The 27,709-nt window shown below is 44.3% G+C and overlaps 2 protein-coding genes across 4 annotated transcripts in view; one reads left to right on the plus strand and one right to left on the minus strand.

Annotated features, from left to right (window-relative positions):
• Positions 1–315: 315 nt before the first annotated feature.
• Positions 316–4,212, minus strand: DFFA (DNA fragmentation factor subunit alpha). 2 transcript variants are annotated; one of them, XM_021529892.1, is made up of 6 exons: positions 4,026–4,212; positions 3,671–3,832; positions 3,425–3,555; positions 2,461–2,650; positions 1,932–2,086; positions 316–1,276 (listed from the first exon to the last, which is right to left on the minus strand). In XM_021529892.1, the coding sequence occupies exons 1-6, from the start codon at positions 4,120–4,122 to the stop codon at positions 1,073–1,075; spliced, it is 939 nt and encodes a 312-aa protein (XP_021385567.1). In that variant the 5' UTR covers positions 4,123–4,212; the 3' UTR covers positions 316–1,072. The 2 variants fall into 2 exon arrangements, with proteins under 2 accessions (XP_021385567.1, XP_021385568.1); XM_021529893.2 differs by having other exon boundaries at positions 1,170–1,417; positions 4,026–4,200.
• Positions 4,213–4,395: 183 nt separating this feature from the next.
• Positions 4,396–27,709, plus strand: part of PEX14 (peroxisomal biogenesis factor 14) — a 68,592-nt gene continuing 45,278 nt past the window's right edge. The window contains exons 1-2 of one of the 2 annotated variants that reach the window (XM_021529830.2): positions 4,396–4,451; positions 8,396–8,443. In XM_021529830.2, coding sequence (XP_021385505.1) covers positions 4,416–4,451; positions 8,396–8,443 — 84 coding nt within the window. In that variant the 5' untranslated portion in view covers positions 4,396–4,415. Of the gene's footprint in view, positions 4,470–8,395; positions 8,444–27,709 lie in introns of both variants that reach the window. The other variant, XM_021529829.1, reaches the window with a different exon arrangement.

Consider the following 27,709-nt stretch of genomic DNA (forward strand, 5'->3'; position numbering starts at 1 on the left):
ATTTAAAGCTGTGTTAGATCAGAGGATTTAGCATGCTGCTACAAAATACATCTGTACCTACTAAAACTTTCTCAGAAGTTTCATCACATTTGTCAGATGTTTTTCATATGCATTTTCTGTTCTCGCACAAGAAGAGCAGATTGTGCCAGGTGAGAGTTCAGGTGCAGTCACCACGATGAACACGTTTTGCCTAAACACTTTGTCTAAGTTAAAGACAGTACTTGTGTGTTCAATTTCTTCATCCTCTTTCCTTAAGGTAATACTGTATTTATCAGTATTATAGCAGGTGGTGGAAATATCAGAACTAGTCCAACAGTAAGATAAAAAGGTTTTATTGATGTTAGAAAAAATACTTTTAACAAATTTAAAAATAAGCCAGTTAATACAAAAACATCATGATGCTACACTAATGATTAGGAGAATAACACAGCAGGCCAAATGCAAGTCTTCTGTCACACAGCCTTACAAAGCAATTATTTCCACCTTTGCTGTGTTTTATATGATAGTTCATACACAGCATCCAAGAGGCAGAAGTTCCTTACAGAAAAAGCACTGAAGTTGAAGGACTTTGAATTTACTTTAACTGATTAAATCAGTGTGAGAATTCAAGTTCCTAGATCCCAGCAGGAGCTCAAAGCCAGGCAGCAGCTGGCTATCCCCTCTGTCCTGATCACTGACTGTGCCTCAAAGTGTCTTCCAGAGAGCCTCCATCCTTTTTATACTGAAAATGGTGGGAGAACAAAGCAGGCAAACTGCCTGGGGCTTCAGAAGCTGTGACCACCATTATCACATGGAAGCTGCTGGCTACCAACCAGGTATTGAAAGCTGAACACTTACATGCTGTGCTTAGCAATACCATTGTTCTAGCATTCTGCAAAAAGTCAGAATCCCTTTGCTTACACAATTCAGATCACCAGAGGAATTTAAGCCTCAGGACAATGTCCAGATTTCGATGTTCTATAGCCAGACCACAGACCACAGTATGACCAGCAAACTGTGGTTCCAGGATGTGTCTTTGATTGTATTGATCCTAATGCAAAAGCAAAACCTAAACTGCAACAGCATTGCAGTCCTATTTTTTGCGTTTTGCACTGGGCCAGTCCCCCCAGGGAAGCGTTTTCTTGCCCTTGGAGGTGCTGCGTAGGGAGTGCAGAGTCTGCACTTGTCTGAGGCGCTTGGAGAGCTCCTGATCACAGGCTTCCTGCAGAGCTCCAGCTTTCTGCTTGTCCCATCCCAGAGCCGAGGCCAGGGCTGCTGCATCCTCCTTCAACACCAGCTGTAGCAAGACAGATTGTTAACAGACTTTTCTGCTGACTCCTCAGGCACCAACCCTCTGCTGAATTAACAGCAGCAGGAACCAGGCACTTTGGAACTGGAGATGTTCCCAGCAATTTGCAAACACTCAATGCTTGAAGCTCTGTTCAGGCGTTCAAAGGAAGAGAAAGCAGTTACTTACTTTCTACAGCAGGGAAAAGCAAGAGTAGCAAGTTCACAGCTTCAAAGAGCACCTTCCTAAATGGTTACAGTTTATCTAGATTTTCCTTTCCTATCTATATTTACAGTTTTTTCCAAAACAAGGAGGTTTTATTTTGATTTGGGATGTATAAAAGAAACATACCTAGATGCATAACCATATAAAAAAAAAACCAGAGAACCTTGCTGGTAAGACACCTGACTGATTTGTCAGAGACTAAACCCAACATTATTTTGTGGCTTTTCAGAGGACAGAGCAGAGTGTGTGGACCAATGTCGATTACAGAGGAGCTCCAAGTCAGGGGTAGTGTTACTGAGGAAGCAAAATTAATTAAATTTCAGCACTTTGAAATTATCTTCTGACATCAGAGCCTCCCGAAGCAAGGACAGCTTCCCCTATAGCTTCTCTTTTGGAGGGAGAGCTTTGCCAGAACATGGTTTGTGTCATTCTCACGCACCTCTAGATCCTGGCTGTCCAAGCAGAGCTCTGGAGCACGTTTCTCTTTCAGAGCAGCAAGGACCTGGCCGCTGAGTGCTGTTGTGGCTGAAGTATCTGTGCTGCTGGTACCTGTGTCAACCACATCCATCTCCTTCCTTGCTGCAGCCTCAGGCTCTGAAAAGGAGCAGACTCAGTACAGCCCACAAACAGGACAGGAAAAGCCAACAAGCCTGAACTGCTTTGATGGTTGTGAGATTAATAAAATACATATCCAATCTAGGTGCATGCTGGAACTTAAGAAATCCATAATGTTAAGGAAGACTCCAGAATCTAAGCTTTTCTCCCAGTATTCTGCTTCAGCCTTTGTGAGAAATGTGACACAGCAGTGAGAGGCTCTCTGGTCAGAGAATGCTTGAATTATAAACACCACAACTGCTCCTGTATCAACCCCATTTAACAACAGCTGATCAAATTACTCATTCTACTTTATTTATTCCATTCAGCTAGGAGTTGAAAACTTCCTTCTCTAGCATACAAATGCCCCCTACCTGCAACTTTGCTTAAGATACTGTCTTCAGTTTTCAAGGCCTCTAGGTAGAGTTCCAGGAGCTGCCTTGACTGACGCTCTTCTTCTCGTCTGTCCAGCACCTGCTGCAGGGTGTCCTGCAGCACTTGCACTTTGCTTTCACTTTGGGCAAGTTCTTCTCCCAGGTCTGAGCATGGCACATCAATCAGCACCTTAAAACATTGAGAGGGCTCCTGAGTAACTAATTTACTGGCACTTATTGCAGTACAAACAGAATGTACAAATCCTCCTGAAACCAAGCGTGTTCCACAAGTTTCTTGTCATAGCAAATCCTCTGAATTGCGAGAGGCTGTAGTGGCACTCCACCAGACAGCATTTTTTAACTAAAAGCCAAAAGGCATCCAAGGAGGTGTGGAATCATATGCAATTTTAACAGAAATCTTGAAAACTAATGGCAAAGCACTACTTCTTCACATTGCATGGAAATATTCAAAGGAAAGGCAGTAGCCTGGCACTTGGGAGGCTGCACAGTGGGGAGAACAAGAAGGGACAGTTATTGTCATGCCTCACCACAGACAAGGTGTTAAGCAGTCAGAAACTTGAATCAATCAGCTCTGGAAAGTGACAGGAGTTCTTCAAATCCTTCTGGAGCAGATAGACCTGGCTTGCTGCTCAGCCTCCCCTCTGGACATGTTACACAGGGGTGGTGGTTTTGCATAATATGTGTCTGGCTGTAAGGAAGGAGTTGCCATTTGGCCAAATCTCAACTTTTTGCCAGAACTGGAACAACACACTGTGAAGGATAGTTGGGGATTAAGAGCATCCTTGGATGTTAAATGTTTCCCTTCAAAGAGAAGTTTGATACCAAGAGCCAAAAGCAGCAGCTGAATTCAGCCTGAACTCTTGTTTACTGAGTCTGTTCTCTACTGAGATAAATGGATGATGGGCAGATGCAGGGACAGGGACTGGGGGTTTCTCCACTGTACCTGGAGGTCTTCTTCAGACATCAGGATGATGTTGGACAGGTCATCCTTCAGCTGCCTGGCCAGTTGCTTCCACTTCTCGGCAGCACTGTCCACTTCATCCACAGACTCCGAGAGCCAGGATGTTCCACTGTCTGACACAAGAGCCACCAGTTTCACGGGTCATTCCTGACCACCTGACCCTGCCTAATGTCACTAGGTGTATTCCAAACACACCTCCCCTTCCATGCTTCCTCACTCACAGCATACCTAAGCTTTTGCTGGACCATTTCTCATCCTTGGCCAGTGCCACAAACTTGGTGTTAGCTGGCAAACACAAGAAGTAATCTTCATCATCCACAATGGTCCCATCTTCTGCCAGTACCAAGGTGATGGGTTCCCTGGCCTTGTCAATAGCCAGAACACCACAAGCTGCAGAAGAGAAAAAAATACTTAACAGAACAATGACCTAGCATTGCCATTTATTACCCCCAGCACAAAAGACAAGCAACTCTCAGTGACTGAGACAAGAACCTGTCTCCTTACAGTGCTGCACAGGGTTCCACAGCAGGACCTAGGGGGTCCCACACCAGGATCTAGAGGGTCCCACAGCGGGCCCCCTCACCTTTGTCGCGCAGCTCCCGCAGGCAGGACGCGGCCACGCCGTGCTGCTCCGGCCCGTCCCGCCGCCGCACCACGCAGCGCTTCAGCCGCGCCGCCATCGAGCGGCGATCGGCAGCGGCCCGAGGGCTCTTCCAGCAGGCGGGGAAGGCGCTGCCGCGGCGGCACCGGCCCGGCCCGGCCCGGCTCGGCTCCGACCGGGCACTCGCGGTCCGGCCCGGCCCGGCCCGGCCCGGCCCGGCCCGGCCCGGCTCGGCTCGGCTCGGCTCCGGCCGGGCACTCGCGGCCCCGGCGCTCCCGCACCGCAGCACCGGCCTTCGACTCGCCGTGTCTGCGGCGCGGCGGCGGGGGCGGTGCTCGCGCGGTCGGGGATGGACTAGCCGCGCCTGGGAAGATGGCGGCGGCGGAGAGAGCGGAGCAGCCGGGGCAGGTGAGGCGGCCGGGGCAGGTGAGACAGCCGGGCCGGGCCGGGCCGGGCCGAGCCGGGCCGAGCCGGGCCGAGCCGGGCCCGGGGGCTCCGGGACCCGCCCTGTGCACCGCCGCCTCGGGGCTGCACCTGGGCCCCGCGCCCTGTGCGAGCAGGGGCTGTGCGGGGCTGCTGGAGGGTGTGCAGGCCCAGGGCACAGGCGTGTTGGCATTGAGGGTTTGTGTGTGCAACTCATCAAGCGCTTGAGTTGGAGAAGAATAACTACAAACACGGCCAGAGAGAAAGGAGACGGTGTGCAGCTGGGTTATAAAACTCTGTGGAGCCCTGTGCAGGGTAAGAGTTGGACTCGATGATCCAATGATGGGTCCCTTCCAACTCAGACTATTCTGTGACTCTGTGACTAGTTAGACGAAAATATTGTCTCTGCCTTGCAAATGCGAGGAACAGAAGGAGCTCCTTGAGCCAAGAGCATAAAAGGACAAACCTGAATGGGGAGAGCAAAAGAGAAATGTAAGTTTACTGGTTTGAGTGCTCAAGAAACACTAAAAGCTTAAGATATTTTTAAACTGGGACACGAAATGAATGGGGGAGCCAGAGGAAAAAACACAACCATGATGGGGTTGTATATAGTATATATTCTTATTTTCTTGAAGGCCTCTTCCAAGCTGGGTTCTGTGATTCTGTAGTGTAGGTGTATAGACTGTAGGCTTCCTCTCACTCACACTGTCCTGTTCATGCTCTAGAGTCACTTGTATTTCACTTCAAGCTCAACCCACCTCAAATTCCATGATGTCCTGGAGCTCTGACATCTCACCACTGTCCCAGACAGGTTCCTGAGTGTGTGCTGTCAGTGGGGTTTGATAAAGTCCTTTCAGAGCCCCCAGGGTCCCACTACAGCAGCAATAGGGAAAAGGTCTGGCTGTGTGGGCAACTGGGAGGAAAACAGAGCAGCCTGCCAGTGACACATTGTCACTCAAATCTGTCCTGATTTGGCAAAATCACCATGAGCCTTCTGTTGAGCCCTTTATTTTGGACTGAGGAGACTGAGTTTGTAGAGAAGGCTATTGAACTAAACTGAAATAGAAATAAATTACATAATATCAGCACTCTTGGCTAACCAGCACAGATCTGGGTTGTGAAAGGCCGAGTTACCAAACTCACAGGAGGCAGGGCAGCTTTGCATCACTCAGGTGTTTTCATCAGCCCCAGTCTGAGGTGCAGGCATTACAGTCCATCCCTCACACTTCAGGTGAATGCTTCCAGAATGAGGAAACCTGAAACAATCTGTGACTGGTCCATAAGGCACCTGGGCAGTCTACAGGGCTGGAAGTTTCTGAGGAAGAAGTCTGATTAATTGGCAAATGTGGTTGCCTAAAAACATTCAGGTTCCTTTAAGTTTGGATATTGTATTTTCCCACTGCACACTTAACCCCCCTATTTATTTATGTTGCTTTACTTCAGAATAAGGTTTGATGTTTGGACATGGGAGAGTCTTGCTTTTTAACCTCATAAATGTAGCCAGAGAATGCTCTGGGTATTAAAGGTAAAGATGAAGAATCAGGCTCTGTCCCGTTGCGTGCAGCAGCGCTGGATCCTCAGGCCAGGATGAGTTATTTGCACCCTTTTTGGTGTCTGTCCTGCATCCAGTGTGTGAGGAGCCTCCAGCCCAGCTGCTGGGCAGGGCCCTGATCAGTGGTCAGGAGCCTCTGGGCAGGGCACTGGTCAGGAGCCTTTGGTTCAGCTGCCAGGCAGGGCACTGGTCAGGATCCCCTGGGCAGGGCACTGGTCAGGAACCTCTGGTCCAGTGGTAGAATGGGGCTCTACCCTCTGGTCCAGCTGCTGGGCAGGGCACTGATCAGTGGTCAGGAGCCCCTGAGCAGGGCACTGGTCAGGAGCCTCCAGCCCAGTGGCCACACAGGGCACTGGTCAGTGGTCAGGAGCCCCTGGGCAGGGCACTGGTCAGGAGCCTCCAGCCCAGTGGCCACGCAGGGCACTGGTCAGTGGTCAGGAGCCCCTGGGCAGGGCACTGGTCAGGAGCCTCTGGTCCAGTGGTAGAATTGGGCTCTACCCTCTGGTCCAGCTGCTGGGCAGGGCCCTGACCCCCAGCCCTGACCTCCCCCAGGAGCTGCTCTCCATTGCTCTCCTCCTTCCCCGCCGTGTGCCCATCAGGGGTTTTGGGCCACTCCTGCTGCCCCAGCCTGGCCATGCCTGCTGGGGACAGATGTCCCCATCTGGTAGAAGGTGCCCCAGCCCATCACAGGGGTTGGAATGACTGGATCTTTAAGGTCCCTTCAACCCAAACTGTTCCGTGATCCTGTAACTCTCTTTACCATCTCTGCGGGTCTCACACTGGTGCACATTCCTCAGCCAGAACTCTTGAGAAGTGTCCAGTGCTCGCAGGTTCTGGGGGCTTGGATGGAATTTGAGAGAGTCTTACAACTTTGCCTGGAAAAAAGGGAATGTGATTGAAGGATATATATAGTACACTGGGTGACTTTTCAAGGGGACAATTTTGGAATTAAAGAAACCAGTGAAAATATCTTTACGAGTCTCACAGAATGTAAACACCGCTCCTCTTACACAGCCATTGCAGTTTTGACACTGTTACCAATGCTTGTAGAAAGTTGTCCCCATTGCACTCTAAACGTTTAGAGAATCTGATAAAATATTTGCTTTCTGCCCCTGGTCATGTTTGCTTATTTATTACCAAACTTTCAGCATGAGGCCGTGAGTAGTGGCACTGCCTCACTTAACATGTTTATGTTTGGGCCCCATCATGTTTTCTATTACAAATCAAGTTAATTTAGAGGCTGAAAAGGGAGTGTCAGATGTCTTATGGCTTATTATCTGTTTTTCTTAGTTTAATTTTCTCATTCTCATGAATTAATATATTGCCTCAAGCAGTGTGGGGAGAGGGGAGTACTGCAGCTCAAATGAAATAATTTATGTAGATAGAATTATGTTCTAAAGGCAATAAATATTTCTAACAGAGATTTTTTTTTGTTTTGTTTAGAAATCATGTTCCTTGGGCCTTTAGCAATGTCTTTACTAAAAATAAGCAAAAGAAAAGATTCTGTCTCTCTGTTCCTGGTTTTTTTATAGTAAAAGAAAGAGAAAAGCAAGATGATGGTGTAGCCTGTGAACAGGATAACCAATTTCAGATTTGTCTTGGCTAGCAGTGTTTCTTCAATGCTAAATATTTTGCTCTGGGAATTTCCTGAGGATATAAATTCAGTGGTAGGCCCTTTCTTCCTTCCTCCTTCCCACCCAGAGGTTATGGCAAGCAATCCCAGAGAATCCCTGCCCACCTGTGAGGTCTGGCTGGGTCCTGGTGATGATCCTTATCTGGATGCAGCTGAGTTGCAATATATTTGAGTTTCTGGCACCCTCTTGTGGTACCCTCTTGTGATAAATGCTTATTTTATCTATATTGTTTTTGTGTATTTTGCAAATGGGAAAAAGAAATGTTGAGATACTTGAAGGTGAGGTATATGCATAAAAATGAGGAATAGAATTGGAGGACAAAATTTCATCTCTTAATTATGTGTGGGAAGCATATAGGATGGTTCTGGTACTGCTGAAAGTTTGTGAGGTTTGGGTAAATCATGGTTATTTAGAAATCTTTAGAAGAACGATTCTAAAAACAAAGGCTGTATTACTGGACCCTGGAAATGGGAGAAGTATTTAAAGATTTGTGTGGCCACTACACTCATGCCATCCCTCAGGAGTCTTGCCAGCTCTCGCTGCCGACTCCCTCAAATCAGTTCTGCAGGTTCTGTTAATTCCCTTGTTTTAAACGGGGAATAATACATTTTGCTGGGGTTCTGACCGTTTTGTCTTCAGTCCTGCACAGAAATTGCTGCTAGCACAGACAAGTAACTCCGGCTGCGTGTTTCTAGCGGTGCCATCGGGTGGCAATGTGACCTCACTGTTTCTCTGCTCCACAGGCTGGCTCCTGCCCTGCGAGCGAGAACGCCGCGTCTCGGGAGCCGCTGGTAAGTTCCCCGGGAAGCAGCAGAGAATTTCTTGTTGATAACACACGGGTTGTTCTCTTTGCCGCATCGTTTTGCAGCCTTTGTTTTGCTTTTCTGAGGAGCTGGTGCTTTGTGGGAAAGATGTAAACTGCCGCGGGTGGCCCTGCTGTTCACCCTCTGAATTCTGATGAATTCTGAGCTGTGGCCACCACCTCCCGTTAGATGTGGGTCACCTGGGCCCTGGCCTGTCCCGAGGATGTGCTCTTCTTCAGAGCTTCTTTAGGAAAGAGTCTGAAGAAGGCCCTGTGCAGCAGATTCGTAGTGCTGTACACTTACAAAAACCCCTCTGCTGCTCAGAGTCCTCATTCAAACTGTCTTTATATTCAGAGGCACTCGGAGTGAGCTTAGAAATGTTTGTCAGCTGGCAGTGCACGTAATCCAATGTTTTTACTCTAGAAGCATTTTGGAAAGGGCCCTGGGATTTTTTGTGTATGAGGATAATAACTCAGAGAACCCTGTTTTGTTTGCTCTTTTATGGTGATGCAGAGTGGGAAGTAAGCCACTACTCCTGGAGCTGCAGTATATGGATTTTTTCCTTCCTTCCTTCCTCTTCAGCCAAAACCTTGCCAAAATTCTTAGCCAATGCTTTCATCCTAAATATATAGATCTCTAAATTTCTTCTGCGGCTTTCATTTGTTGATCATAGCTATTTGCAGGGAGAAGACTCAAGTGCTTGTGACACTGGCCACATCCAAGTATGTAACTCTGACCTAGAGAGCCCAGGAGATGATTTTTTAAAAAGAGAGATGTGAGTAAAGATTGTGAACTGAGAAAAGTCAGTATAATGCATCTCATGAAAGGTCTGTTTGTGAATTCTGTTGCGGTGGCAGTCTCTCTAATGACATTGTGCCATCCCTTAATTGCATGGACATCTGTACCTGAAGTTGTTGACTCCATGTGCTTTGTGGTGGACTTGGTGGTTTGCTTTTGGAGGAGTTGGTTTTCCCTGCCTTAGAAAGGTCAGGGCAGGCAGCAGATCATCACAGCCTGTGCTGGTCAACAGCTTGTTCTTTCTCAAGGCAGGTTCTAATATTACCTTAGATATAAATAATTTCTTAATGTATATATGACTGCAGAATTGCTCAGAGGAAGTGTATAGCAGTTGTATATCTTTCTGTTTGGGTGGATATTCTAACTACATAAAATTATTTATACACTTAAAGAACTTCAACATAAACTTTATTGTCATGATGGCGAGTCTAGCATGTGAGCTAATTAGAGCCCTCTGAAAAGTGGAGGTTTCCTTCTTATTTTTTCATTAACTTTTAAAAAATAATAAACTCTTACAGTCTTTGTCACATTTGTTTGGGAGTTCACATTTGTTTAGGAGTCATTATTATTTCCATCTGCTCCTCTGTAGACGCCTTATTAAATGAGCAATTCAGGTCTGTGAGCCAGATGACCTGACTTCCACCATCCTGCTGTGGCTTCCCCGTGGCCAGGATCGTGCAGGCTCCCTTCCACACAGGCAGGAGGTCCTGGCCCATAAACCAGAGAAGGCACATGGTGCTGTGTCATAAAAGTGTTTAGGAAAACAACAAGAGAGCCCTGGCACAAATCCAGCAGTGGGCTAGGTGGGGGGCTGTGTGCTGGGGGTATCATCCTGGACTTCACATTTGGGGGTGAGCAGTTGAAGAGTCCAAAGGAGGAAGGAAAGAGTCTCATGACCGAATTATGCTCTGCACCCCTCCACCCTTATTGACTTTATTGGTGAGTGGAAGGATTCTGTGCTTCACAGGACTGACCTGTTTGGATCACACCAGCACACAAGAATGAGAAAGCAATAGAATTAAACACCTTGCATTGTATCGGCAGACGTTCTTACAGTCTCCAGCTGGTTTTGTATGGGATTTGTGATTGTACTGGACACTAAATAGTGCAGGGATTTTGCCCTGTGCACAGGGACACTGTGTCTACCCTGTACCCCTGCCTACAGCCTGCTGCTTTCAACAGGAACACAGGAGAAGCCAGGATTCCTAGTTGTTTGCACAAGGACTTCAGCGTTCTCCAGGATCCTGTAGCAGACCCAGTCTGACACATCACATTGTGTCCTGCATTTGGGTCTTCCAGGGTACCTTGCAATGGTTTATGGCCCTACCGAGGCCTTCAGAATTCAGCCCTACAAACTCAAGTCACGATCCCAACTGCTCTTTCTCCCACCCACTTTTGACATTTTGAGCCGCCAAACTGGAGATAACAGACTCCACATCCACGCCATTAATCCCTTGAGTTCTCCAGTGTCCTTCCAGCAAGCAGTCCCAATGGAAAAGCAGTCCCCAGTGGAGGTCACTGCGTTGGAGCAGTGGCAGTGGCAGTGAGTGGGAGGGCTGGGCACAGCCATAATTCTGCAGCAGAGGGACACTCATTTCCCCGCTGTCGGTCGTGGCCCATTAAAATCTGCCGTGTAGCTCCTAGTGGGAAGTGTAACCTTGTGTTCACAGAGTGTCAGCATCTCGCTCTGCTGCTGTTTACAGCCACGTTTGTCATCGCCAGCACGGGATCAGCTTCTCCTTGAGCCCGGCTTATCAGCGAGCACTGCTGCATCCCCTGCTGCTTGGAGCAGCCACCTCTGATAAGCCTCTGAGCACTTGTGGAATTGGAATAGGTTTGTCTTTTTACAGCCGCTCAAAGCAAAGTCCTGGAGTGTGCAAAGGATGTAACTACATAGGACGAGCTCTTTCTCTGAGGTTAAACCAGTAGAAAATGCCCTTTAATCAGGAATCTATTCCCTTGGTCTAATATCTCTCCAGAATGTATTTAAATCATCTGTTTACTTGTTCTGTTTCATTGCTAGCAGAGTCTTCTAGCTTTTTAACCATCCTGTGCTGCTTTTGTGGTGTTTTCAAGAGCTTGAATGTTTTTGCTGTTGGCCTTTGCTTTCAGCCCAATCTGCTGCAGCCTAAATCACAGCTTTGAAGGTTGTGCCTGTAAGAGCCTCCAACAGGAACCTGGGCTGTAGGGAGAACCTAAGGAAGGAGAGTTGTCAGTGAGGCCTTTTGACATGCTGTTTGTTTGTTTGGGTTCTTTTTTTTCTGTCACAAAACAGATTCATTCCCTAGCTGCTGCTTGGTATCTGGAAGAAGTACTAGTTGTAAATATGAAAGTACTGATTGTAAATGTAAAACACTCGCTTGGTTGCTCACTGAGTTACAAAATCCCTGGATCAGGATTCTTTTGCAGATTATTTAATTTTTCTTCTTTTATTTTTAGCATGTCCTGTTTCTTGCTGTTTCTTGCTGCAGATGAGAGCAGTTAACACTGAAATGTGGACATTTTATTTGTTTTTTTACAGGCTGTCAAAGGTACAAGTTAACAAGAATTACTGCTGCCTCTATAGCAATTAGTGTAGAGTTTGTTGGAATGTGCTGGAGCCCTCGTGGCTTTTTCCCACCCTTTGTTAAATTGATTTTCAAATATTTAAGGGTCAGGGCAATGGCCAGAACACTTTTAATTCCCCTTTTTGTGCAAACATCACAGGGTACACTGCAGTGAGTGACAGACAGTAGAATTATTAAATCCTTTCTGGTTTGTTGTCTCATTTTACACCTTATCTGTTCTCTGAAGCTTCCTTTCAAGTAGAGTGTGAGTACAGAACATTTCATTTAGGTTTCTGAGAAAGGAGCTTTGCAATTGAGATTTTACTTTTAGCTCTAACTGTTGTAACCAGAAGTTGGTGGAGAATGATTCTAACAAATACTGTTATCTTTACCATTTGAACAAAACAATGAGTGGGAATGAGGAGAGGCTACAGATTTGTGTCACAGGATTTGAGGGAACTTGTCGGGGTTCATTTTAGCTGAGAGTACTCCCCATCACACTTCTGTTTTCCATTTTCCCACCCTTTATTGTTTAAGACGAGATTTATACCTGTTTACTGTACAAATTTTCTGTCTGCCACAATAGGTTTGTTCCTAGTGGTGGCGTACACGGAATGATTCTCTAAAGGTAAATCTATCCAGAGGGGATTTCCAGACAGCCAGAGTCAGTAGGCAACTAACTTACAGCCCCCAGGGAAACATTAGTCAGGGTAATTTACCACTGTCAGCAGGAGAGGGAGAGAGACCTCAGCTCCAGGACCTTCCACCCAGGCAGGAGCCTCGTGTGTGATGATGCTGCAGAAGCTTTGGGGAGGCCCTGCAGGTGCTGCTGTGGCATCCCAGTGCTAGCCAATAATTCCACCAGGCTGTGAGGGCAATTCCTGTGCAGATTTTGGGTTTATTGGGCCACAAACGGAGTCAGAGGTGTGTGACTGCCATGCACAATAACCTCTGGTTTGCTGCAAAGAGAGCTCTGTGATTTATTAAGCAGAGCTCTCTTGTGTTTGACCTTCTGATAAGTTCAAGATTATTGGGTTTTGCCAGTTTTTCTCTCTTTCTTCTGGGTGTTCATTGACTTCTTTCATCATTCATGCAAAATGCACTTGCTTAATCTGTCGATTCCTTTTACTCTGTTGATTTAGACAAATATATGAATGTGTTCCAAGCACACAGATGCAATCTGACTCACTGAGCGTAGTTAAAGAAACACTGTCATACCAGGTTAAACTGCTCATTTGAGGTGGCTGGAAAAGCTTAAATGACACTTCAGAGTGGTGGATTAGGCAGCATACCCAGGACAGGGACAGTCTTTCTTGGTTAGGGGGCATGACTTAGTAGTTCATAATCTTTTTTGTGCCCTTTGTGCAGGAACGTTCTGAAAGCAATTTCTACTTGCTTTTCAAACAAGCCATCACTGGTCAGAAGACTTTTAAAATGGTTTTTAAATAGTTGTAATACAGTAAGTTGTTCTTTATGAACACACAAGGAAAATAAAGTTCAGGGAGTTAGGTTAGAGTGTTCTATAATGTTAGGTATGATTTGATTTCCAGAGATCCCAGGTCTCTCACTGAGGGTAAAATGAAAGTTACAGTGCTTTGAGACACTGGGAAAACACACAGGCACACAGTCAGGAAATACTTAACACTTGGTATTTTCCCCTTGAAAAAACCAATTTTTTATGTTCATGTGATGTTTTCAGTGTCTCAAGGTGCTACACCTACAAACAGTATTTTGCAGCTCATGTCCTGCTTTACTCAGGAGGATTGGGAGCCCTTTGCTGTGTGCACCCCAGCTGTTGGCACGGGGCACAGCAGAGAGGTACCTGCACTGGGAATGGATAAATTCCATAATAATGTGGGATAGAGGCATGATTCCTGCTCCAGATGTGGGAGCTTTGCTATGTGCAGAGCAGCTTGTAGAGGGCAGCAATTGCCCACAGTTCTCTGTGCTTCAGGAGAGGAGGGACTGAAGAACTTCACCAGAGTGACTGACTGCATTTTTAGCTTCTTGAAATAACTTGATGCGGGAACTTGTTCTTTGGAGTGCCTCTTGACTCCACAGTATTAAATTCCTACTCTGAAAAATGTTGCTAGAGATTGTTAATTCCTCTCCTGCCTCTAACACCACCAAAGAATTGGACTCCTTTTGCCCAGGCACTGCCGGTGTTGTTGTCACTGCAATCAAAACAAATCTGGAGACAGCCTGGGATCCATGTAAGATTATAGCTGCCTACATGGGATAACCTCCATCATTTCTTGCCTTCCTCCTTCCTTCTTGGTCTTCATCTCCTACTTTTACCTGGGAGATCATGCCAGTTGAAAACACTTGCTGTCTGTGGCATCTTTGTTGTGCCTCAGATATGTTCATCACATTAAAAGTGAGTTAGCAGGGGCACAAAAGGCAGAATATTCAAGAACCTGAAAGAACCTTTTCTACAGCACACAGGAATACAATCTTCAGATTCTTATGATGCCAGCACCTTTATAACCAAGATTTGCCAAGCTAGGAAGTCGAGAGTTAGTATAAATCTTGGATTTGGAGTCCCTGACCCTTGTATTTTAGATGGAATTTTCACTGCTTTTTGTATTTGTTGTATTTCTCTATATGTCACTTACATTGCAAATCTTTCCAAACAGCCTAATAAGTTTTGGGTTTTTTTTATTTATGTTTGTTTTGTGTGCACATGTACATAGCGTCCCTCTCTGTTACATTGTACAAACCATGTCCTCTTCCCAGCTGTCACCCTGTAACACACTTCCACAAGTGTCAGTTGGGAAAAATAACAAAGAATATATGCATGGCTTTTTAGTAAAGTGATTCTACTGCTGGAGAGAAGCAAGAGAGTGTATTCACAACATGTGCCACTTCCTTACATTACTTGTTTCATCTTCTGGTTAGAGCAGAATTCTCCTCTGCTGTCAGTTTGGTGTTTTGTCAGGCATCTGAGTGGCCTGAATGATGGTATTCTTTGGGATACAGTTCAACAGTTGAGGACATTGTGCTGGAATGGAGATTCCCAGCTATACAGTGAAAATTTCCTGTGTCTTCCAGCTTGCTTCTGTTTGTTTTGTGTGCGATCCTAAGTGTTTCCTTTCCTCCTTAAGCATCTGCACCCTTCAGATGTTTGCAGACAGTTATCACATCATTTCTCCTTCCCCCCACCCCCATCCTGATCTCTTAGCCAAGCTCTACATATTTAGCTCATTTAATCTTTCCTCATAAGTCAAGCCCATAATTGACAGCTCTGACACAGGGAGTCGCATTGGTTGCACATGATGCCAACAGGATATAAATACTTTCTGTGCAGTGATTGAGAATTGCAGACAAGACTGAGATGAGCCTGCCCCCAGCCCCCCAACACTGCGTTTTTGAAAACCCCCTTTCTTGACTCAGGTTGCCACAATTCCATAAAGATGGACTTAATTTCCAGTCTAATGGTCATCTGCCAAACACCCAGTAGGCCTCAAAGTAGTAGAATCAGGTCCCTTGGGAAGTTCAGGACTGGTGTCCCATGGGATTCCAGTGGGAATTCTTATGGTGGTGGTGCTGACATCTCCTCCAGGCATGCAGGTGCCTCAGGCTGCTGAAGGCCATTCCTTCTGGGAAGGCAGAGCTGAGCTCCCTGAAGGGAATGGGTCCTGCCCTGGCTGTGCCAAGAGGAAGCTCAGGTGGCACTGATCCCATAGGCATGGCTGTGGATGGGTTCAGGCTCCTGCAGGAACTGGGAACTCAGGAAGGTTCCCTCTGGAGGAGGAGGCAGCTGCATGTCCATGCGTTGGCACACACACATTTGTTTCCAGGTAAACGTATTTGGAAGTTTCTTTATATGACCTGTGGCCTCAGGTTTGTTGCATTCTCCTGAAGATGATGGGTGAAGATGAAGGAAAGTTGTGGAACTGGTAAATGAACTGCCTGGCTTCTGGTGTGTGTTGTGTGAGGTTTCATATGCTGCAGCTTCCCCAGCGGGCTGCTTCACAAACATCACATGTATTATTGCCAAGCATGCAGCATAAAGAGAACATTTATGAAAGGGAATATCAGAGGAAACATTATAGCAGGGACCTTATAGCCTTTCCATTATTATGGTTTAAATCTTGACGTGGTCTTTATTTGCAGTGACACTGGGACCAGTAAAAAGTGGTTTTTTCTCTTCCCCCCTCTCCCCTTTCTCCCTCCTTTTCATTCTTTCCTTCCACATCCTGTTCTGAAGCTGTGGTGCAGAGATACAAATCGTTAAACATGCGAGTCCTCGGAGAGCCAGGTTTCAGTTTGTGTGGAATCAGCCCCTTTTGACTCAGAAGTTGGAAACCAGATGACTCACAGTGATGCATGTTTGTTGTTTTTAATAACTGTCATTTTGCAAAATATGGTCAAAGCTTCAAACCATGACTTCTGGAGTAGGGGTGGTGTGTATTTATTTTTAATTTGGGAGGCTATAAGCTGGAATTAATTTGTTGCTGCCATCTTCCCTTCAAATCTGAAGTAGAATTACAGCATTGAAAATGTGAAAGATTTTAGACACAATTTTTTCCTGTTACCTGCAAAAAAATTACTTTCTTAATCAATTACTTGAAAAGGCTCCAGGTGCCAACCATCTGGTGGGATTGTAGGCCCCTGGTTTATGTTTATGTTTTTTAATATATACCCAAAGGGACGGGTTTCTTAAAAAGGAAGCAGTCAGATGTTTTGAATTTGTAGAGTTTTAAAAAATAAGTGCAAGTCCTGCTTTATCATTTCTATTTCTAACAAAATTGTCTTCTATTTCTTTTCATTTAAAGTAAGGTAGCAAATGTAGTATTTTAGTGCCAAAATTCTCTATTGGTAAAATCTTGTAGCAGTATGGAAAATATGAAAATAGCTACACATTTAATTTTCTAGAGATTTATTACTGCTCGTACAGCAGTTTGTAAACTGTAAGCTCAGTATTAAGTGCTTTATGAATTTTTTGTGTGTTTTACTTCTTAATTTGCCTCAAGAAGAATGGTAATTTGTTGAAGTTGTGCAGGTTTGTTTTGCAGGTCAGTTAATTTGAAGTGTGGATTTACAGCCAGTAGAGGGGTACCAGGATAAAGATTTGACTCTGAGTGTAAAGTGGCCTTGTGACAGAATTTGTCATGGCCATGGGTTTTCCTCCAGTTCAGTTCTCAGATTTGGGTGCTTTGTAACCATGTCTGTCATGATTTATATTATGGTCTGTTGCAATTGCTGTTGCACAATGAAGGGCTGTGCTCCAGTCCAGGGGAGGCAGACTCAGCCTATCTCAGCCTGTTGCTTCTTGTTAGAGAGTGAAAAAGCAGCTACTGATTTAAAACGGAAAGCTTTGGGTTCTGCTTTTAGGCTGAGATGGGATATCTCTCTAGTGGTTAAAGTGCTAGTAAAAGCACATTGCCTTTACTCTGAGGAAACACTCATCTATGTGCTGGCTACTGCTGGCCAGCTGTGGTCTGATTCCTTATTCCTGCCAGGAAAGAAATAGCTTTTGGTCTTTATTATTTTAAAGAAAATGTACTTGCTTGTGAAAGGTAGGCTTAAATTGTCCTCTCCCTGAAGCTGTGGTAGCAGCCGAGCAGGATTCCCCTCCATGACACGGAGGGACGCCCCTCGATCCCAGGAGACCAGAGTGAGTTCAGTCTCTCACCCATTCGGTGCCTGACTTCTTCCCTCTGAGGCTGCCAAGAAGGATGCCAATTTTTCCATTTAGCTGACTATTGTATAGACCTTAAAAGGGAAGGTTTTAATGCAGTTGGCTGTGATATGGACTGTTAAAGGGAAGTTATTTATTTTAACTGGCTGCTGTATGGATTATTATGAGGGCACTCTTTCAGCTGCAGCTGTATATTGACTGGTGGATGTGCTGGGCTGTATTGGTAGTAGCTGTCATATTGACTGCTACAGAAAAGATCTGTATTTAAGCCATAACACTGCACTGGGATCTCCCAGGCAGGATATTAATGCTAATTCATCTGCTCACCCCCTGCTGTGAGTGTTATTTGTTTAAATCTGTAGAATCCCACAGCGCATTTATATCCTCGCTAGAGTGAGCTCCGCTCCCTGTAATTATTTAACATTATATGCTGATATAAATTGTAACAGTTAAAGAATGGTAATGAGTAGCAAAAAAACACAAACTTAACCTTAGAAATGGCAGAGTCAGCTCTTAAAACAACAGCCAGCAACTTTCACTGTTCCCTGTCTTTTCCCAAGTCCATATGCACAATATTGTGCATACATTATGTGTGTGCGTGTGTGTTCATGCTCGCACTGGCAGCGGTACCAGGCAGGGCTGTAATTATGCAGAATGTACTGTGAAACTTATGCACACTCTTAATTACATACAGTGCCTACGTACAGCAAGTTTTATCTCTCTGCAGCTCAGCTCCTTGATGAGTTGCTCTGATAGGTGATTGGAGTTGGGGCCACCACGTCGACAGAGGGAATGGAGCCCCTGGATTCTCCTCCCAGGGAATTGTGTCCCAAGGTTAGGCTGAAAGCCATCGGGTGTCACTGTTGCTCTGTGTAGGCTCAGTTGGCAGTGGATTTGTGTGGCAGTGAAAACTGGACTTTGGAAGTAGTATTTTTGGCTATAAACATCCAAGGCATTTACACATGATTTATATATAAAGTGCAAGTCCATACACACCATTTAAGTGTGGGTGGAGTGAGTGGAGGTGGCTCTGTTGTGTGTTAGCTGGCTTTTTTCTTTGCAGTTTCTGTTGCCTGCTGTAGAATTCACGTCCCAAAATACCACACAGGATGGGCAGCTACTGCTGAATAGCTCTGCATTCTGCTCTGGAAGTGACTGTGGTCCAGCAGTGGTGGTGACCTGATTTCTGTATTTAATTTGCCTGTGAACATGGACCTGTGAGCAGATTTTTTGATTTATGATGTGACAACTGTGATGTAGAAACAGTAAAATTATATTCGGTTTAGATTTCTTAAGAGCTTTGGAACTACAGGGATTAAAAGGTACTGTAGACATTTTTAAGCTGTAGTGTGTGTGTCAAAACTCATTGAAAAATCAGGTTTGCATTCAAACAGTTCATCAATAATATACAAAAAATTTACCAACTTAAAATGGAGATGACAGAGAAAAGCTGTGTAAATAGCAAAGAAAATGTGTTCTAAAAAGACTTTATGGTCTGTGTCCCTTCTGATTTCAGGTTGGGAGTAGAAGCTGGAGTAAGAGGAGCTGAGCTTGTGCTTGATTTGCAGAGTAGCGTGATGGTCGGTTGGGCTGCGTTGGCAGCATGGACCTGTGCCAGACTTCACCACAATTCATACTGTGTCAGTTTAATAAATGCACTACTTAAATTATGAAATTACAAAAGAAAAAAGAGAATGCACTTATTCAGACTCTTAATACATTAAAAATAAGGCATTAAAACACTGCCTTTTTTTTTTTTCCTTCCAGAATCAATAATGAACAGGAAGGGTTGTAGACATTAACAGTCATGGACATTCAAGCTCTTATACATAAATTATCTTAGAAAAATGCACATACGACTTGAATAATGTAAATACATTAATGCATTTAATAATTTAAACATTAAAGCGCATTCAGGAATTCGTGGCAGAAGCTGTTCTGAGATAAGGAACGGTCCTGGAAGTTGTGTGTCCCGAGATCGATGGCTGGCTTCTCCTTGAGAAAACTCTCTGGGGAAGCCAGGCTGTGCAGCGGCAGTGACCGCCTGTCCCAAGAAATCCCAGGGCATTACCAGCTCTTCTGCTTTCCTCCTGCTGTTCTCTCCCTACCACAGGCACGAGCACTTCCCTACAGGACATCTCAGTGTCTACAAAAGGCCAGGGTGCACTTTGACATTTTGGTTTTTTCTGTGAAAAAAAATAGCAACAGCTGTAGGTGAAGCAGCTTCAGAGAATGAAAGTTGGTAAGAGCATCAGTTGGAGATAGTGAGTTTTGGGGAAGGAGTGTACTCCAGGAATGCTTGGCTCTTTCTTGAAGCCCTGGAAATCAGGAGGTTGGCTCCACTGTAATGATAAATAAAGGCATTTATTCTGTTCTTGCCCCTCTGCTTTGTGGATTGAACCACTTTCAGCACTGCAGAAGCACCCAACAGGAGCACCAAGGTCTCCTCACACAATGCATTTTCCTGAAGATTTTGTGCTGTGTTGTTTTGCTGATGCACTTAAATTTGGAAGGTGTTGTATCCACCCCTCATGCCACTTTTCCTGGGTTCAAAGCCTTGCTTTTCCTGCCTCTCCTGCAGGCAGGTGCTTTGGAGGTCATTTGCACCCTACAGCCCCACTCATGGAGTGGTATAAGGTATCGTGTTTAGGCCTAGATACTGATGGAGCTAATGATGGATCTAATAAAAAAGAGCTTAGTCTGATCCCAAAGGGAGAAGAGTTGGGTTGGTTAATTAAAGGAGCCTGGCACAGAGCACCTAGTAATTATAGGTGCAAGAAGTCTGAATTTGAAGAGGATGGTGCAGCTGGAGAGGGATAGGGAGGCACCCAGAGCTCTTCAGGCTGTGGGCAAGAATGCAGCAAAACCAGATCTGGAAATCAGACCAGGGCAGAATTCCTTAGTGAATTCTTATTTATTCCATTTTTTAATGAGGACCTGAATGTCTCGTTATGTATTTATGTTTTTGCATGCACATGTGTATGTACAATTCTAGTTACACCCTATGGCTGGGAGGGTGATTTTATTAAAGACCAGAAGATTGAGAGACAGATGTTTAAGAGACACAGGCCTTGCCCTATAGTAGTTTGGGATAATTAATGCTGACTGCTGCATTGGTTGTATTATCAATGCTGCTGGGTTGTTATCTCCAGCATCACACCAGCACCCAGGAGCCTGTATCACTGTGGGGCAGAGGGGCTGGTGCCACCAGGACCTGCTGGGAAATGACTTCTGGACTCTTATGTAGGTGTAGGGTGGGGAGCAATGCTGTGTCATCGCGCTGTCATCACCAGTGCTGTGTCTCTTTATAGTTAAGTTCCTTAAAGCAGAATTTCTCAGACTTAGGGTAGAACTCCAAAGGGATGCAAAGTCTTCAAAGGAAGTCACAAAGTCACTCTCCAGTAAACAACTTTCTACTTGTAATTACTATTTGGGGCTCTTTTCCTCCTAGTTTGAAGAGGTAGCATTTACTTCAGTAACTCTTATTTTCCTGAAGGAACTTGGTGTCATCTCAGCTGAGGAATGTGGGACGAGCCACCACAATAAATGAGTGAAAAAGGGAGTCAAGCTTGCATAAATTTTGAGAAGCAGTGCTTTAGCAAATTTTATTTTCTGGGGTTAAGTTCTGGAAATATTGCTCTGATGAAACAGAGACAATTATTTTGTCCCCAGTGGGTTTCTCAATAGACCCCATCTGGGGAAGGTGGGACTGTCTGTGCAAAATGTATCATTAGTTTTAGTGCTTAGGACTAAATAATCAGTCAAGGAGGCTGTAGGTTTTCTTCTGTCCTTTCAGCTGGTGTGCTGTATAGTGATGGGTGGATCGGAACAGAAAATGAAATGTTAGTTCTAGGGAATTTAGAACAAAAGATGAAAAGCACCAGTTTTTCCAACTATAGGAGAAGATGATGCACAGAAAAAAACTGTTCTGAGAATTTGACTTGTGTGCTGACCGTACGTATGTGCTCCTTGGCTGTCCTAAGTGAAAAATACACAAATGTTAACTTAAGACACCTTTTGTGAACTGTTGAAATGAGGAATGTTCATGGTCGTTTTATCCAGTTCTGGTGAGTCTGTAGCTCTGATAACCTGTGCAAAGGCAGAACTGAAAACCTCGAGTAGGCAGTGCCCCTGTGTACAGGGAATAAACCTCAAGCCTCCCACACCTGCAAGGGCACAGCGTCGCTGGTGGTAGGAAGGGGTGTGTCTCTTGGATGTGGGAAGCTCCTGCAGGGGATTTTTCATAATCCTGCTGAGGAAAGGACTCGAGTGATGGGATGCTCTGGATGTGGCCTGCAGGGAAAGCAGAGGAGTGGGTGGGGATCTCCCTGGGCTCTCATGGCTTAACAGCCATGTTTAGCTGGATTTAGGAGGTATAAGCATTTATGGTAAATTCTACTGTTGTATCACAGCCTGCTTTCTGCTTTACTAGCTTTGTCTCCATGGGCCTTTTCCATACATTATCCCATTTCACAGCCTGAACTTTTCCCCCTACTTAGAGGATTACGTGGGGCAGAGATGTAAGAAGAAAGGGAATCTTGACACTACTCCACCTTTTTATCTCTGTAACTCCATGTATATCTATCTGTCTGCTCTCACAGGGGCCAGGCCTTCTGCCTTCCAAAACCCTGCTTGGAAATCGCTGATTCAAGCAGGTAGCAATTTTAGGGCTCCTTATGAAATAAATGTCTCCTGTGTGCTCCCCTGGTCCTGGGATTTCCTTTCTGATTTATCCTGCTCAGGTCTGCTAATGTCCCTTGAATAAACGGGGCATGGTGTGATGGTGTGAAGGTCATTTTCTATATGCAATATACATTTCTTCAGTCATGGTGGGAGGCTAGGACATCTGAAGCAGCGTATCCCGCTGGGAAAAGGAGGAAGAAAAGGATAGTCTGGCTCTTCTTTTCACAGCGTCTTGTGGTGGGATGAAGGTTTTGACAGCCTAATTCAGCATTTAGAGAAAGAACCAAGCAGAAAGATTCCCCCTCACCCACTCCTTGCAGCCCAGCTGTGACAAACTGACAGATAATTAACAAATCAAGACCTCCTATTAGCCTTGTCCCTGATGCATTAAAGCAGCTCCTATGTTGCATGTGTCCTTTAGCTAATGCCTGTGCTTTCTGGCTGCAAAGTGAGGTAGGTACATCCCTTCAGAAAGGCACAGATATTTCCAGGAGTAGAAGTAGTCTCTAAAAGGAAGCAGTGGACAGCAGGTGGGAGAGCAGTACCATGACTGCTCTAATGGTGCCGTGTGTCTGTGCAGTATCTTTTGGGAATATAGGATTGAAAGGGATGTATGGAATTATTATTGAATACTTCTTGTTTTTACAAAAAATGACATGAGTTGAAGCAGCAGTTGACAGGGCAGGTTTTTTGACTGGGACTGACCAAGCCTGTAAATATGACATGCCAGGAAATGTGGTAGAAACAGACCTGATGTTAAGATCTTAATATTACATTGTGAGCAGTGAATGGTGCCAGTTCTTCTCTGTCCTTAAGTTGCTGGAACTGTGGGTAAGCCCCAGATAAGCTGTTCTCTTCACTTTAGCTCCTCTCTTTTGGAGAAGAATGACAAGGAGTGTCAATATCCCTCTAGTTCAAGATATTAAATAGACACAAGCCATTGGTTCAGCTTAACACATGTTAAAGGAGAGAGAGATACCTAATTGCATCAAAGCCACTCTTAAGTTCATGTATGTGGAGCCCATCAAGCTGAAAGCATCCAGACAGCATCTGCTGTTATCAAATCACTCTTGAGTCGAGCTAATTAAAATAGAGCTTCATTTTTCTGAACCATTGTTTGGCAGGAATTTGAAACAGGTCTAACCCAATTTCTGTGTGTTTATGAGCCTTTATTATATCAAAAGTACTTTTCTGTAAATGTACAGGGCAGTGTTAAATGAATTGATCCGCACTGTATCACTGTAGATGCACTATGGGCTTCCTAATGATTTCTCTTTTAGCTTTTTCCAGATATAGCCCAGAAAAGCTTGCTTTGTCCCTTATCGTGTCATCTTCCTTCTCTCTTTTCCTTTCTCTCTAACTCTCAAGAAGGTAAATGTCCTTGTATTTCTTTCTTTCATATCCTCCTCCTCCTCCACTCTATTGGGATTTTTGTATTATTAAAACATTTACACATTTGCTGCCACATGCAAATTCAGAATAATAAACCAGGACTCTTTATACTCCAGACAAGAGTAGGAGGTCTCTCACCACTGATTTTCACCCTGTTCTCATCCCTGTTGGTTACAGGGGATGGAGAGGAGGGGAATCTAAATGTTGCTGTGTTGGATCTGTTTGATACAGGAAATATTTTCTTCCATTTTTTATGTTAAACATTTTATAAACATTTATATTTCAGTATTCAAATTCTGGGTATCATATTCCTCTTTGTAATTTGCTACATACCAAGTACAAAAGTTAAAGAGATGTAGAAATTTCTCCCTAAAGACAAGTTGCACTCTGTGGCATGTGAAAGCTAATTCATGAATATTCTCTGCAGAAAGGCAATACCACAAATATGGCCAGTCTGTTCAGAACATTTGAGCAGCCCAGGGAAAACAGTAAAATGAGGAAATAACTATTTTTCTGGTACCCAGTACAGCTCAAGTGGTTAATATGATATTCTTGAGTCTTAAATTTATTTCTGAGCAGTGGATTCATATTACAAATAAAGAAAATTAAGGATTAGCATTAAGTAAAAATCTGGACAGTGATCTGTCATGAAATATCCCTGCAAAGGTGATAAAGACTTCAGACTTTTAAGAATAGATAGAAAAATACAAAATAAAACCTATTTTTCTTTATAAACTTCAAGGAAGTTTGCTCCTTTTAACACAGTTAATTCACCTTGGAATAGAATTTTAGTGCATTTTGCATTTAATGCAGTCTATTCTGGACATGGATCTTCAGCTCCTCTGTGCAGTTTGAGAGCAGTGCACAGAAATGTGTACTGGGGGCAGGTGAAATGTTCTGCTGTGTGGGGAGGGTTCTCTTAGAGGTCCCCAAAATTGTGAAATATTATTGTCTCTGGTTCTGTGCTTTTAGAGAGCTTATTACTCAGAAGTTTGCTCTTGTGTTCATTGACAGTGACTCTCTCCTGATTCCTCTTTTAATACATTTAAGTGAATTTAATGCTGGCAGAAAGCAGCAGAGTCACAGTATTCAGAGGGCACAGCAGGGATGTTGTGCTGTGTGCTTTTTCTGTAAATCTTGTAATCAGACCTAATCTGAGGGCCCTGCTGCTGGGGCTTGCCTGATGTGTTTGTTCCGTTCCCATCTCCTTTTCTGAGCCCATCACGGGTACTTTCCTTTCCAGCAACCATCTCATCAGTGTGGCCCCTTTCCCAGCCAAGGGACAGGGCCGGTGGCTTTGAGGGAAGAGTTTCTGCTAAAGCACAACTGTACGGGGAAATTCAGATATTCTTACATGCAGAAATAATTCAAACAACAGCAACAACATTTCTGCTCACATCATGGTGAGTACAGGATGAATGTCCCAGATCAAAGGATATCCTTATAGGCTTTCCAGCATTTCCTGGATGTGCAGTTGTTGCTGTAGTTTCTACTGCAGAAAGAAGTTTGCTGTTCTAGCAAGAAATGCTCTTTGTGTTTTACAGCACCACCAACAAAGTCAAGCATTTGGTCTAAGGATGCAAAAGCCCAGGAAATGCATCTCTGGGGTTCCTCGTCAATTTGGGGCCTAATGAAATATAGAAAATACTCAATAAAAGCACCCTTATTACTTTAAATGTTTAAATGTGGAGTTTTTAGCCATCAGGTTAATGTTTTTGTATCTTTTTTTGATTCGATTGTGAGCACTTTTCCAGGTATCTCTGCCACTTGAGCACTAATTGGATTTCCACAGATAAACGGTGCTAGCTGCAGCCCTTACATCACAGTGTTTTTACTTCATCATCATTTTATTTGTTTTTACTGTAAAGGTTAATAAATCTTGGTGTGTTTAGGGTATGAAACAAGGCAGGCAGGCAAAGAACTGCAATGTGAAGGGGTGAAGTTTTATATGCTGCTTTCTCAAGTCAGAGGGGTGGGAGGAGGAGCAGCTGCCCTTTGTGGTGGTTCTAATGGGCTGCTGGGTGTGTTAGTCACCCAGGGAGTGATCCATAATCCTTAAGATAAAAAGCGTTGATCTCTCCACTAGTTCTCAGACAGAGCTCTAAGGCATTTGAATTGGGTTACCATTGATTGAAGGTGGGGAGAAGACTGTACTGTGGGTTTGCTTAAAAAGGGGTATATGGGATTTATTTAGCTTATTTAATTTTTTAAAAGAATATTGGAAGCCTTTCAGTGCAAGTGTGCCAAGTTCCCTATGGATTCTCAATGAAATCAGTATAGTACTTTGCCAGTATTTTAGGGAAGAACTTACTGAATGGCAGATTTTAGTCAAAATTTAGGCTGTAAATAAATTTCTGTGAGAATTTATCAAGGTCCCAGATGTTTGTTGTCTCATTCATTTGTTCAGGAAAATGTGCATTTTTTACCTTTCTCATGGTTTCCTGGGAAGGTGAGCTTGACTTCCTACCACAGCACAGGTTTTCCAGCCACGAAGGCAGTGTGGAAGCCCTTTTTGGCCCTAGAGGGATTGAAACCTGTGCATTTCAAACACCAAATTTTGGACTTTGTGGCTTGATAGAAATCGATTGACCGGCCTGTACTTGAGCCAAAGTAGCATTAAAGACTGAACATACTTTTTTTCTGATACAAAGATAGTAAAATGCTTTGTAGCTCCTTTGGATCAGGTGCAGACTCCTGTGAAGACTGCGTTACAGCCTTGGGTTTCCAGTCGTTCCAGTCTGTAGCAGCAGTGGCCGTTCTTTCCTTGGTGTTCATTCCCTGCTGTGGACCCAGATTTCAGAGATATTGTTGATGCTTTCTGCAGCATTTGTCAAGGAAATGGCTGCTTTCTTTTTTTTTTTTCCTGAAGTGAGTAATTGTTTATTAATTTTTCAGCACATAAAGAGCATAATTATAATAGTCCCTGACATGTGCTGGCTGTGCCAAGGTTTAAGAAAAATAAAACCCAGTAGAAGTGCTGTTTTGAACTGTCTCTGATTTTTCAGGCCTTCCTGCTTTGGACCCAAATTTCTGCGTAGGAATTTGGGACAAGCACACAGGCATCAGTTTAATTCTCCGTAGAATTAATTCTCTTGGATGTTTTAACTCAGTTTAGGATGGTGGGATCTTACCCAGGTGCTATGAGAAAGAAGAGTAGGTGATCAGTACGCTGGATTTTTTGGCACGCACAATTTGTTGGTACGCACAGTGCAGGTTGAGCAGCATCCTGGATTTGTCCTGACACTTCTGTGCTTTGTTTCTTTAAGCAGTGAATGTAACATCCATGAACAATGCTAGATTGACCCCAGGGGAAAATGAAGTGGGCCCATTGTTTGCAGAATATTTATGGTCTGGACAGCTACCATGGAAATGTTCCTTATGTTTGCCATTTTACTGTGTTTCACCCCTGTTATAGAGGAAGCAACCTAAGAATTGACAAGGAAGCTCAGTTGCTTTTGAGGCTGGTCATGCAAGTTGCTAGATTTGCAGGAGGAATTGTGTGATGTGAGTTCCATTCTGCTGAGAACTGGACAAAGACAAGGGACGCAGCTGCTTTTGAATCTATAAAATTATTCCACTTGCAGTCCCCACAGACGGGGCAGCTCTGGCCAATCAGGCTTCTTGCCCCTTACTTCGTTTTTCCCTTAATGGGGCAATTAACAGCAGGAACAAAGTGCATGGTCTGCTCAGTCTTTATTATTATTTGTGTTGTAATAAATGTCGAGGAGGCCAGTTGCAGACCAGCGCCAGGGACTGTGCAAATGCAGAGGAAAAAGACCATTCTTGTTCCAAAGAGCTCTAAGTAAAAAAATAAATTTACAAAAAGGTCTTACAGTATTTGAAGTCCTTCTCCTTTTGCTATTTCTTTCCAACTGCTGTGGTTTGCATGATTTATTGTGCACCTGTCACAATTTCCAGCTTCTTTAATGTTTTCAACATGAAACCTTTTGTGTGTTAGATTCTGATGATCCAGGTAGTTTCCTCCAGTACCTCCTATATTTATTCTGTCATTCAGATCTTCCTTGTCCTAACGTCATCCGAACTTCAGCCCGAATTGTTTGGGGCTTTATTGCTGAAAGGAAAACATTAATTCTCTATTCTACATTTCCTATGATTTAAAAATTCTGTTAAATGGGGTTCTTGAGATAGGAGGTTCGAGGAATAGTAACTTGATGTTTTTTCTTGTAACTT

The sequence above is a fragment of the Lonchura striata genome, chromosome 24 (assembly GCF_046129695.1).
Source record: "Lonchura striata isolate bLonStr1 chromosome 24, bLonStr1.mat, whole genome shotgun sequence".
Classification (NCBI taxonomy): Eukaryota; Metazoa; Chordata; class Aves; order Passeriformes; family Estrildidae; genus Lonchura; species Lonchura striata.

What these genes read in the sequence shown, in the direction of transcription:
- DFFA (XM_021529892.1), bottom strand. Translation starts at nt 4,122, where the DNA reads ATGGCGGCGCGGCTGAAGCGCTGCGTGGTGCGGCGGCGGGACGGGCCG. An exon ending in GCGGGAGCTGCGCGACAAAG is followed by an intron (nt 3,833 to 4,025) that starts GTGAGGGGGCCC and finishes TCTCTTCTGCAG; the next exon opens with CTTGTGGTGTTCTGGCTATT. An exon ending in TGTCTGAAGAAGACCTCCAG is followed by an intron (nt 2,651 to 3,424) that starts GTACAGTGGAGA and finishes CAATGTTTTAAG; the next exon opens with GTGCTGATTGATGTGCCATG.